General features: G+C 46.0%; 1 protein-coding gene across 1 annotated transcript in view; it reads left to right on the top strand.

Moving 5' to 3' along the window:
• Positions 1-9788, top strand: part of LOC132522837 (stimulated by retinoic acid gene 6 protein-like) — a 52204-nt gene extending 42416 nt beyond the window's left edge. Inside the window, exons 12-18 of the mRNA XM_060153385.1 lie at positions 3026-3107; positions 3454-3502; positions 3962-4079; positions 5171-5290; positions 6567-6730; positions 7439-7585; positions 8319-9788. Of these exons, the coding sequence (XP_060009368.1) occupies positions 3026-3107; positions 3454-3502; positions 3962-4079; positions 5171-5290; positions 6567-6730; positions 7439-7585; positions 8319-8449 (811 nt within the window). The 3' untranslated portion in view covers positions 8450-9788. The remainder of the gene's footprint in view (positions 1-3025; positions 3108-3453; positions 3503-3961; positions 4080-5170; positions 5291-6566; positions 6731-7438; positions 7586-8318) is intronic.
• Positions 9789-12803: the final 3015 nt, after the last annotated feature.

The following is a 12803-nucleotide window of genomic DNA, read 5'->3' as shown; positions in this document are numbered from 1 at the left end:
AATTCCCAGGCAGTGCCAGCAGTGCCCAAACTGGGAACAGCAGTATATATATAGGGTCTAGGGACAACCATACCTATTGGTAGTAAAAGACAAAAACAAACAAACAAAAACTATTGATTTGAGCTCCCACTATAAGCTTGACATTGTGATTAGAGTCTTCTTTTGGTTTTCCGCAAAACCCCAAGCGGTACATTCATCTCCATGTTCACTGCTGAGCAGGCGAGACTCAACACAATAACTTTAGCCACAGGCTGTTAGCAGCTGATCTCGTCTTCTGGCGCCTTCTGACCTTGTCATTTCTTGTACACTTCTGCATTGCTACTAGGTGTTAGACCCGCCCTGCTCTCCAGGACTAATCACACTGCACTCCCAGCAGGTGAATCTGGCTCAAGGGGACCTCACAGGAGGTTGGGACAAGGGAACCAGGGGTATCCGTCTCTAGAACAGCAGCACAGGAGGAGGGGATGGCCTTCAGTATGTAGCTGGCATTTGCATGCAGACGGAAGTTGAATTTAGGTATCTATTGCTCCCTTTTCTCTCCATTTCTCTGCCTTTGTCTCTGCCTCCCTCCCTCTCTCTCTCTCTCTCTCTCTCTCTCTCTCTCTGTCTCAGTCTCTAGTTCACAGTCTCCCACTCACTCACAGGAAGCCCAGGGCCAATTCCCACCCCTGCAGAGCATCCTGCTTTTGCATCCTCCCCATCTGGCTACTCAAAGGTTGGGTCTCTTGCAGATGACATCTAAGATGTCACAAAGAGCCCCAGTTCTCCATCCCAGCCCTGGCTTGCTCCCTGTCTCTGCTTTCTTCTCCCTGGGCTCTGTGGGTGGACTGGACACTGCTGCTTACCCTTTCCCTGCCTGTTGTAGGGATATGTCTGCTCCTTCCTTCATTAGCCTACAAGTGGCTGGGAGATATTCACTGAGGCATTTGACCGCAACCAGGAACAACCACAATGCAGAGCTGGCTGCATGGATGTGGGTGGAGGGTAGCTGAGGGCACAGGGACAAGAAGGCCCCTGTGGTGGGGAGGCCTCCTTCCCGTCCAGGCTGGCCCTTCCCTCCCACACCTGTCACCCAGGAGTGACAGTCCCTGCCCTGCCTCCTTTACAAGACCATGGGGCAGAGGAAATAATGGATGAGAAAGCACCCTTTGGACGGCACTAGCACTGTGCCCGTATTGTTATTTTTCTTATAATTATGCCAACCTATCTACAGGCTTGTGTTCTAAAAACAAGTTACAAAAATATTTAGTGTAAAGTAAGTCTTCTTCCCATCAGGCCCCAGATTGTTGCCCAAGAGCTAAGCACTATTATTCATTTTCTGTGCATCCTTCCAGAAATTTTCTCTGCAAATATATCTGTGCATGTTTGTATTCCTGGTTGCACACCTCTGGTACTGCCAAACAGAAACACAATGAAAGCCACAGATAGAATCTTACATTTTCTAATAGACACTATTTAAAAAAGGTAAAGGAGAGGTGAAAATAATTTAATAATATGTTATTTAACCCAGCATAACTCAAATATCATCATTTCATTATGTAATAAATATGCAAACTATTAATGAGATACTTACATTCTTTATTTCATACTAAGTTTTCCCAATTCAGTGGTGATGAAATTGCAAAATAACCTGGAAATTGCTGGAATGGGATGTTAAGAAAAAAGGAGGATATAGATGTGAATGTGGACTGTTAACAAAACTATGCCAACCTAATCTTTAGGCAAAAGGCCAGGCTGAGACGGGCACATGGGAAAAGCACACAGTGATTTCTTTGGGTGCTGGGATTGTGAGGAATTGTGGCTTCTTTTTCGTTTCATTTTATGTTGTTATAAGTGGGGGGCTATTAAAATTTTTTTACCTGTTTTGAAATAATATTATATAGGTAATGTATATTCATTGTAGAGAAAATAAGAAAATAGAGCAAGCTAAAGAAACTAAAAGCCACACACACAGTCTCAACTATCACATTCAGTCACCATTGAGATTAGGTAGCTATATGCTATTTTTACAAAATATATTAAGTTTAAGATTTTTAAATTATCAGGGAAATGCAAATCAAAACCACAATGAGATGTCATCTCACATCTTTGAGAATGGCTATTACCAAAAACACAAAGATAAGTGTTGACAAGGATGTGGAGAAAAGGGAACCCTCCTACACTATTGGTGGGAAGGTAAATTGGTGCAGCCACTATGAAAATAGTATGGGGGCTCCTCAGAAAATTAAAAATAGAGCTACCATATGATCCAGCAATCCCACTCCTGGGCATATATCCAAAAAAGTGGAAACAGTAACTTAAAAAGATACATGCACCCCAGTGTTCTTTGCAGCATTATTTACAATAGCCAAGATATGGAAGCAACCTTAGTGTCCATGGATGGGTGAATGGGTAAAGAAGATGTGGAATACACACACACACACACACACACACACACACACACACACACACACACACACACACCAGAATACTACTCAGCCATAAAAAAGAATGAAATCTTGTCATTTGTGACAGCATTTATGACCTTGAGGACATTATGCTAAGTGAAATAAGTCAGATGGAGAAAGACAAATGATTTCACTCATATATGGACTCTAAACAAAACAAAACTAAAACTAAACTCATAGAACGGATTGGTGGTTACCAGAGGTGGGGTGGGGGGAGTGAAATGGGTGAATGGCATCAAAAAGCACAAACTTTCAGTTATAAAATAAATAAGTCATAGGGATGTAATGTACAGCATGGTGACTATAGTTAAAAAATAGTGAATATTTGAAAGTTTCTAAGAGAGTAGATTAAAAGTTCTCATCACAAGAAAAAAAATTTTGTAACTGTGTGCAGTGACAGATAGTAACAAGACTTACTGTGATCATTTCACAATATATACAAATATCGAATTATTATATTATACACCTGAAATAATATCATGTTATATGTTAATTATATCTCAATTTTCAAAAAAAGTATTAAAAAATGACTTTTAAGCCCCGGTCATGAGCATTACTAACTCCCACTTTTTCTTTAGGAAGCAAATGAAGAGGTTGTGGGCAGGAGATAAACACTTTCTCCCTTTGAAGTTCCATAATCCTTCCTCGTCAGAGAGTGTGGTAAGTCTACAGAGGCCTCTTTCTGCTCCGAGGCCAAAACCTGCTCTCCTGCACCTCAGACGGGGGGAGAGGGGGGAGGAAGAGCTCTGGGCTGGGGGTCCAGAGTCCTCAATTCTAGTATGTTCTGCTGCTGGGTGACTCGGGACAGCCACTGTCCCCATCCAGCCCTCAGTTTCCTCATCTGTAAAATGAGGACAATCATGACACCTGCCTTGGTGGGTTGGTGGGTGACCCTCACATGAGACAAGGATGCCGGACACGTGTTAGAGGTAATCAGCATGTCTCCTCTTTCAGACCCTTTTTTCTTTCTAAATCTCAGGTGGCCTTTTTTCTTTCTAAATCTCAGGTGGCCATTGCAAGGTACTCTGGCTGGCAGATAGCTTATATTCTGTGGGGTAAGTGCCCTCACATGACCCATTCAATTCAATACACATTCCCTGGGCACCTGCAGAGTCCTGGCTGTGGGTAGGGAGGAGACACGTAGGGCAGAAGTGGCCCCAGCTCTTCCTTGAGGGACCTTCCGGAAGGAGTGAGAAGCACACATTCGTGTAGGTCATCATCACCACCTGTCCTGTGCCCACGGGGTGTGTATGCTAAGGGCGGTGGTGACCCAGAGGAGGAAGTGACTGTCCACACCCAGGACAGGGCAAGAAGCCTTTCTAGTGGAGTTGATGTTTGAACTGCACCTGGCAGGGGTGAGCAGGTCAGCAGTCATGCCAGGCAGAAGAAACCAGTGCAAGTAAGAGTGCCAGGACCTTCGTTTGGGAGGAGGCTAGAGGGAAGACTGCAGGGAGGGACCTGTGTGACTGGATCCTGAAGGGCCTTGAGCGACCACCGGCTCCCTTGGCCCACAGGCTACCTCATCATCCACGTGATGCAGAGCCTGTGTGGCCTAGTGATCATGTACAGCCTGGTGCTACCTGTCATCCACAATCAGACCCTGGAGATGCTCCGAGGACTGGGCATCGGGATGTAAGTGCTGGGCGGGCTTCCTGTCACTGCCCAGGGCCTGGGAGCTGGTGGGTCTTCACAGCTGCTGTTTGAAATACCCCTTCCCTGCTGGGCTCTCACCAATCCCCGGACCCATGCTCCCAGCTCTGACCCAAGGATGGGCTAAAATAGCAACTCATTGTGATGGGAACCTCACAGTTTACAAAATGTTTCCACGCTCACTGTTCAATGGTGTCCTCACAATTGTGTCTGTGGGAGATACATATGTGTCCATTTTATAGGTGGGAAGATTGAGGTTCAGGGAGGTGAAGTAAGAGAAAGGACAGTATAGTGGAAGGAGAGAGGAAATCTGAGCTTGGGTTTTAGATCAGATGTGTGGCTTGTAAGTGCCTCTCTGAGCCTCAGTTTACCCATTTGGAAAGTAAAAGTGAATGCTGACATTATTGAGAATTCACTACACATCTTTTCTCTTAAGAACTCTTTGAGGTTGGGACTTACATTAACTCCCTTTTTTCAGATGAGGAAACAGAGGCACAGAGAGGCCGAGCAGTTTGTCCCAGGGGAGGAGGCAGGACTGGGAGCTGGGCAATCTGAAACCAAAGCCTCTTTAAACCACCACCCCACATTGCCACTCAGAGGATGCAAACACAGGGCGTGATGCCCTCTGGGGACCTCCCTGCTCTGAGGTCCTTTGTTCCAAACTCACCTAGAGCCTCCTGTGAGTCTGGGGCAGAACCTGCCCTGTCCACTCTCCCGTGGCCTTCATGAGCTCTTCTAAAGACCCCATCCTTTCTTTGATTCCTATGCTGTTAAACCACTCAGCCCAGCTGCCACCCCTCAACAAAAAGACATAATTAAATCCTGGAGTTCTGGTCTGGAGCCAGAAGACCTGATGATGCAGCTTTGAGAAAGTCATCTGCCCTTTGTGAACCTCAGTTTTCTCATCTGCACAGTGGGCAGGAGAATGCTCTGTAGGCATAAAGGGCAGAGCTCAAGCTACTGTTGGTCTGGCGGGCAGTCAGCATCTCTCTTCTCTCTATCAAGGGGCATTCGAGATGGGCTTGGGAAGAACGGACAAGGCCACCTCAGGATGGTCTCACCTTGTGTTTCAGCCTCACCATATCCATCGTCCTGGGCCTCATGGTCCTGCAGGTATGGATCGCCGCCAGCTTCTTCCTGCAACCAAAGATGGGAACAGCTGACAAGCAGAAGCCCTTGGCTCTCAATAACAGGTGAGGGCAGAGAAGGGAGCGGGGCATTGTAGGGCTTTGGCCTCAGCAGTCTCGTTCCTTCCTCTTCACCCTTGGCAGGTTCCTGGGTGGACTCTACACTCTCTGAGAGGGTGAGGGGCAGTGGTTCAGAACCGGGGCCTAACTGCCTGTGGCCAAATCTTGGCTCTGCCCCTTATGAGCTTTGTGACCTTGTGTGACCTTACTAAACATCTATGAACCTCCACTTCCTCATTTTACAAATAATTGTGCATACATCAGAGAGGTGTTCTGAGGCTGAAATGTATTAAAATATGAACTTAGAACAACAGTGCCTGTCCCATGGGTAATCCTTTCTAGTTCATTCATTCAAAGCTGTTCACTCATGGAGGAAACAACACGGGCACTGAGGATAAAGAGATACCCCACACAATCTGCCTGTGATGTGCTCACGGTGCACTGGAGCCGACAGACACAGACATGTAGGGACAGTAGAGTCCAGAGGGTGTGAAAGCATTGCAAGAGAAACATGAGTAACGAAGAAGGGGGTGGGGTGGAGGAGAGGCGGGGGGGTGGGGGAGAGGCGGGGGGGTGCAGGAGAGGCGGGGGTTCTCTTTCAGCTGCAGTCGGGACGTGTGAGCTGAGGTCAGTGGGATGGTAAGATTCCTACAGGCAGAGATGAGGAGATGGCGTGGCTGCAGCCCCCGCTGCACCAATGCAGGCAGGAAGCCATGAAAGGGCAGGATGTGTTGGGAGAAGAGTGAGAATCCAATATTGTGGCCATGTGGTGGCCTTAGATGGTGAGGGACAGGAAGGAGGTACAAAGTGGTAATGCCAGAAAAGCCCCTCTCAGCGAGGACCCCAGAATTCATAGGCAGTGTTTGGGCTTCATCCCATAGGCAACAGGAGACGGATCACATGATCAGGTGGTCATTTGAGAAATTTCACCTGGAGGACTTGGAGCAGTTCTAGCTGGGGGCAGGTCACTGTTGCAATGGACAGTGGGAAAGCCACACCCTCTGCCGTAACCACAAACCCAGCTGTAGCCACATGAGGTTTACAGTCCCCACTCACATTCAGCCTGCCCTGGGCTCAGCACCCTCTACACTGTTTCTGAGCCAGTCCTCACATCAGCTGCGAAATGGGGACAGTCAGCTCCTGCTAACAGCACAAGGTCACACAGCTAGGAGATGGGAGACGTAGGCTTTGACCACAGGTCTGGGGGGCCCCTGAGCCCACCTGCGTAGCCACCTTCTCATACTGAAAGGCGCTGCCCCCCTCCACCTGCTTTTGTTTGCAGGAGAGCATTCCACAACTTCAACTACTTTCTGTTCTTCTACAACGTGCTGCTGGGCCTGGGCGCCTGCCTCTCCAGGCTTCTTATCAGCTGCATCCTGGGCACGTGGCTGATCGCCCGCATCGACAGGACCATTCTGCAGAGTGGCTGTGAGAGAGCAGACATGGGTACGTGGCCATGCATCTGGGGAGCGCTGGTCTTGTACTTTTGCAGAAGCTGCCTGGAAGTCGGGTACCAGAGGCTTCACTTATGCTTAGAGTTTATCTTCCCATGGAGGCTATAAAGCTGAATAGAAAAACAAAACAAAACTATTCAGCCCAATGGTCAGAAGGGAATTCAGGCTATTAAATACTTGTATGTTTGACAGACCTTTGAGGTAGAATGAAGGGCAGTAAGAGGTAGCGAATTCTATCTGAACAGTTAGAAGGTAATTTATGAATGCATGGCTCTGAAAATTTTGAGAAAACACATCTCAGAATTACTGGTGTTGTTAGTTGCAAGCTTAGTTAAGAAAATGGTTTGTTCAGTTTCAATGGGCCAAAATCAAAGCTTTTTCTGTGGAGAAAAAACAGTTTTTGTCCTATTTCTGGCCCATGTCTGTTCATTCACTCATTCATTCATTTAATGGCTGCTGCCTTCTTCATATAAGACACAGAGGCTCCTAGCTGCTATGAGCTTCAAATTCCCATAAAGTGAACAGATTAGGGTGTGATCTCTAAGAATCTTTCCAGCTCCTTATACCTCATTTTCTAGATTCTCAGCAAAGACACAGGCACCATTTGGGAACAAAGTGATGCTGCAGTTACGTCATAACAAGCACAAGCTGGGCCATCCTGGGACGTACTGCATGGCCTGACTTGCCTTCTGGATTTCAGGGTTCAGTGCGTGGATTGGCATGCTCTATGTGGATCATTATCACACCAACCCTGTGCTCGTCAGCTTTTGTCACATCCTGATCACAGGCCACAGAGAGAGGAGGCTGCAGCAGGCCATCAAATACTGGTACCCAAATCAGTCAGCAGGTAAGTCTCCTGTTTGAACCTACACTGGGGTCGGACACCAGGAAACACGTACCTTCAGGCTTCCCTGGGATCCCTAAGATGTCCCAGGTTCCTCCTTCCCTGCCCCTCTTCCTCCACACTCCCTGCCCTGGGAGCCCTTCTACCCAGGGGATCAGGAGGCTTTGCCCCCAGTCAGCCTGGCTACAGGACCCCTGAGGCCTTGTGTCCTTGTCCTGCCAACTGGGCTCCTCCCTTGTTTCCAGAAACGAGCTCTAGTTCTGATAGCTGAGTCCTTCATTCAACCATTTGTTTGAGATGCTACCCATAGCCCAGGCTGCAAGCCAGGTGCCCTCCAAGATGGTGTGCAGTTTTGCTTAATTTGCCCCATTCCTTACCACAAGCTCTCCCAGCCACCGACTCCTATCCCCTGAAGGTTCTATACTGTCTACTCCCACCCCTGCCACCCCTATTATTCCGCTCTGCCTTCCGCTGGGAAGCCCTCCAGTTAGCCATGTTCTGTCGTGGACACTCAACGCTGACCTGGACCGTTTTCATTGCTGTTCCCAATGCTGCAGATACCCAGATCTGTGGGACAAACTCACATCCCTCCAGCCGCCCTCATGTCCCCAGGAGTCCTGGTCCAGCTCCTCCTTCCACACCTCACACCTTCTGGGCAGCTTTCGCTACAGCCTCTGAGAAGGACAGAGACAAGCTGCCCCCTCCTCCCAGTCTACTGGTTCTGGTTCTGTCCTAGGTCCCCGCACCTCAGTGAGGTCCAGGACAAGGTGGCTCCTGCTGCAGACCCTGATCAACAACCCCAGACTGGTCACGCTCAGAAAATCAAGGCCAGGCCATGGCTCCCGGGACTTACCCAGATTCTGTTGATGTGCTCGGAGAGCTGACGTTGACCTCCCACATTGCGACAAGGCCATTCCAGGACATCTGCCCCTGAGAAGGCCCAGGCTACCCAGCAGCTGTCCCCTGCAGTGTGACGGGATGCACAGGCGCTGTCCACACAGATGGCATACAGGCCGGCAATTCATGGGATGGCACTTGGGCTGAACAATGAAGTCTCAGGTCTAATTCATTCCCTTGGTAAAAAGATCAAGAACTAAAGAGAATTTCTGTTGAACAAACTTTGCCCAATAATGATTTCCACTCTCCATGGTTAGGAGGCAGCCTTGGGGAGATCCATGTTGAGACACACTTAATGTAGCCACAGGGCAGAACTTTGTGTCACTGAAAGAGGTGGTAAATTTTTTTATATCAGGAGAGTTTAACCATGTGGCACAGTTTTTCTCTGGGAGAAAGTATGGCCTTAATCCAACAGGGTCCTCGTTGTTTCCTCCTTTCTAGGTCTTATGGTGGTGGGAGAGAAGGAATCCACGATCCCAGCCTCCAGTCTGGTGGGTGAGCAGACACACACTGAGTTCTCTCTCCCACAGCCACTGGGATGGGGAACGGATCAGAACTGACCTGGGCCTTGGTCACAAATCAGATGTACAGATTCTCTCTGACAAAGAGGGCATTCCCTGAGAAAGCCACTTGTCTGAGGAGGCAGAGATGGGATGGGCAGGCATGTAAGGTGGGGGACAACAGGAGCAAAAGTGTGGGCGCAGGTTTGAGGAGGGCGAGCCCTCTGGTGTATGCAGGGCATGGTGCTGGGGGCTGGTTAGAGCATCCAAGGGGGTCCAGGTGCCCGGTTGAGAAGCCTGGACCTTTCTCTTTGTGCAGGGGGCCCAGTACTTACCCAGATTCTTCATTCCCCAGCATAAGATCTCTGATAAATGGGGGCCTGTCACTCACAAAACCTGTGCAAGTACCAGGAGGACTCATAGGGTGAGGGAAGTCCCCATCCACCTCACAAATCCCAGAGCCATTGAAATCCAGTAATCATTGAGTACCTTCTGTAAGCCCAGTCCTTTGCTAGATGTGTCTGCCAGACGTATCTCTTTTAACTTTATCTCTGCAACCAAGCTTTGTCATTCTGCTTTTTGAAACTAAGGAAACTGGGACTCAGAGTATCGGGATCCCCCCACCACCACTTTCTAGCTGTGTGACATTGGCTAAGTTACCTCACCTTTCTGTGCTTTCTTTCCCCTACGTATTAATATAAAAAGGGAATGATACCCGCAACGCCAAAAATTATTTTGAGGATAAAATGAGTTAATATACACCAACACTCCTAAGCTAGTGCCTGACATATCCTAAACTCTCAATAAATATCAGTCGTTGTTTGTAATGTTACCCTTTGTGGTGACTGATTCATGTCTGCCTACCTCTCATTATGCTCTCGGCTCCACAAAGAAAGAGGCCTTCTCAGATTTTCCTCACCATTACCAAGTATCTGCTGTAACATAGTAGGATCTTGGAATGAATAAAATAATAAGGCCATGATGGCTGAATATCTCAGCCATGAATTCAATACTGAAATCAACCCTGGCATCATGGTTGAGTGGCCGCTAAACAGAAGGTCAGGAGCACTGGGTTTGGGTTCCAGCTCTGCCACTAGAATGAGTCTCAGTTTCTCTAAATGAAATCTAGTGCAGACCTCACAGCCAGTGCCCTCCACTTGCACCCAGCCAGTGCTGACCAAGTACTTGCTACGTGCAGTCACCACTCCAGGGACACAGGACACCTGAGGAGATGAGGTTCTGCCTGCAGCATGTGGCAAGGCCTCTCTCTGCAGCTCTTGCTACAGTTGTCTCCCAGCCTCTTCCCTGGACTGGTTTGTGAGCTCCTCAAGGGCAGGGATCAGGTATCTCTCATCCTTGAGGACATTATATATTGATAAAAGGTATAATCCATCAAGAAGGTATAATAATTATAAACATATACATATCTAACAGCAGAGGTCCCAACACATATGAAGCAAAAACTGACAGAATTGAAGGGAGACATGGACAGTTCCACATTAATAGTGGAGATATCAGTACTCCCCTTTCAATAATGGATATTACAACCAGACGGAAATCAGTAAGGAAATAAAGAATTTGAACAACACCATAAACCAATTAGACCTAACCCTCCACCCAACAACGGCAGAATACATATTCTTCTCAAGTGCATAAAGAACATTCTCCAGGAGAGACCATATGTTAGGTCACCAAACAAGTCTTAGTAAATTTTTAAAAATTGAAATCATGAAAAGTGTCGTTTCTGACCACAATGGAATCAAACTAAATATCAATAACAGGAGGAAAACTGGGGGAAAATCACAAATATGTGAAAATTAAGAAATACAACATTAAACACCCAATGGGTGAAAGTTGAAAATGAGGGATACTAGAAAATATCTTGAATCAAATGAAAATGAATATACAACATACCAAAACTTATGACATGAAGAAAAAGCAGTGCTCACAGGAGAATTTATAGTTGTAAATGTCTACATTAAAAACAAGCAAGATCCCAAAACAATAACCTGACACCTTGAGGACTAGAAAAGGAAGAGTAAACTAAACCTGAAGCTAGCAAAAAGAGGGTAATAATAAATATGAGAGCATAGATAAAATAAAGAACAGGAAAACGGTACTGATGAACCTATTTGCAGAGCAGGAAAAGAGAAGCAGATGTAGAGAATGGACCTGTGGACACAGCGGGGGAAGGGGAGGGTGGGACAAATTGAGAGAGTGGCCTTGACATATATACACTGCCATATGTAAAATAGATAGCTAGTGGGAAACTACTGTATAGCACAGGGAGCTTAGCTTGGTGCTCTGTGATGACCTAGATGGGTTGGATGGGGGGAGGGGTGAGAGGGAGGCTCAAGAGGGAAGGGATATATGTATACATATAGCTGATTCACTTTGTTCTACAACAGAAACTAACACAACGTTGTAAAGCCATTATATTCCAAATAAATAAATAAATAAAATAATAAAGGAAAAGAACAGAGACAGTGAACCAAACCAAAAGTGGATTCTGTGAGAAGATCAACAAAACTGATGAAATTTGAAGCTAGAATCACTAAGAAAAAGAGAATAGACCAAGTTATTAAAAACAGAAATGAAAGTTGGATAATACTACTGACTCTACAGGAATAAAAATGATTATGAAAGTATATTGTGAATATTTGTACTCTAACAAATTGGATAACCCAGATGAAATGGACAAATTCCTATAAGGACACAAACTAACAAAGTTGACTCAAGAAGAAATAGAAACTCCTAATAGACCTATAACAAGTAAAGAGATTGAATTCTTTTTTAAAAAAATTAATTAATTAATTAATTTGGCTGAGTTGGGTCTTTGTTGCAGTGCGCTGGCTTTCTCATTGCGGTGGCTTCTCTTGTTGCGGAGCACGGGCTCTAGGCGTGCGGGCCTCAGTAGTTGAGGCTCACGGCCTCTAGGGCGCAGGCTCAGTAGTTGTGGCGCACGGGCTTAGTTGCTCTGCGGCATGTGGGATCTTCCTCGACCAGGGCTCGAACCCATGTCCCCTGCATTGGCAGGTGGATTCTTAACCGCTGTGCCACCAGGGAAGCCCGAGATTGAATATTTAAAAAACAAAAACAAACAAAACTACAACAAAGACATGCCCAAGACTGGATGGCTTCACAAGTGAATTCTACAAAACATTTTAAAAGATTAAAATACAAACTCAAACTCTTCCTAAAAAATGGAAGAAGAGGAAACATTTCCTATCGCATTCTATGAGGCCAGCATAACGCTGATAAGCGAGCAGACTAAAACTTCCCAAGCAAAGAGAACTACAGACAAATATCCCTTATGAAAATAGATGCAAGAACTTCAAGATTATAGTAACCAAAGTAAAAATATTTCTACTTGCTGACATCATGACTTTATAAATTCTTAAGGAATAAAAATAGAAGCAAAAAGAAACTGTTAGAGCTAATAAATGAGTTCAACAATGTTACAGGATACAGATTAACACTCATCTATCAACTGCCATTCAATACAACTGTAGAAATGAAAACTTATAATTCTGTAGAAAGGAGCAACCTGAGGAAAATTATCTGCAAGAGCATTAAAAAGAATAAAGTACTTAAAAAATATTTAACCAGGAGGTACTAGACTTGTACTCTGAAAACCACTAAACATTTCTGAAAAAATAAAAGCTAAAGAAGTCATAAATAAATGAAAATCTACGCCATGTTAATGGATTGGAAAACTTATGATAAGATGGCAGTACTCTCTAAAGTAATCTGTATGTCCAATGCAATCCCTATAAAATTGCAACAAATCTTTCTTGCAGAAATGGAAAAGCTGACCCTAAAAT

This window comes from Lagenorhynchus albirostris, chromosome 7, assembly GCF_949774975.1.
Source record: "Lagenorhynchus albirostris chromosome 7, mLagAlb1.1, whole genome shotgun sequence".
Classification (NCBI taxonomy): domain Eukaryota; kingdom Metazoa; phylum Chordata; class Mammalia; order Artiodactyla; family Delphinidae; genus Lagenorhynchus; species Lagenorhynchus albirostris.
Note: the sequence above shows the minus strand (reverse complement) of the source record. Positions and strands in the feature narration are given on the sequence as shown.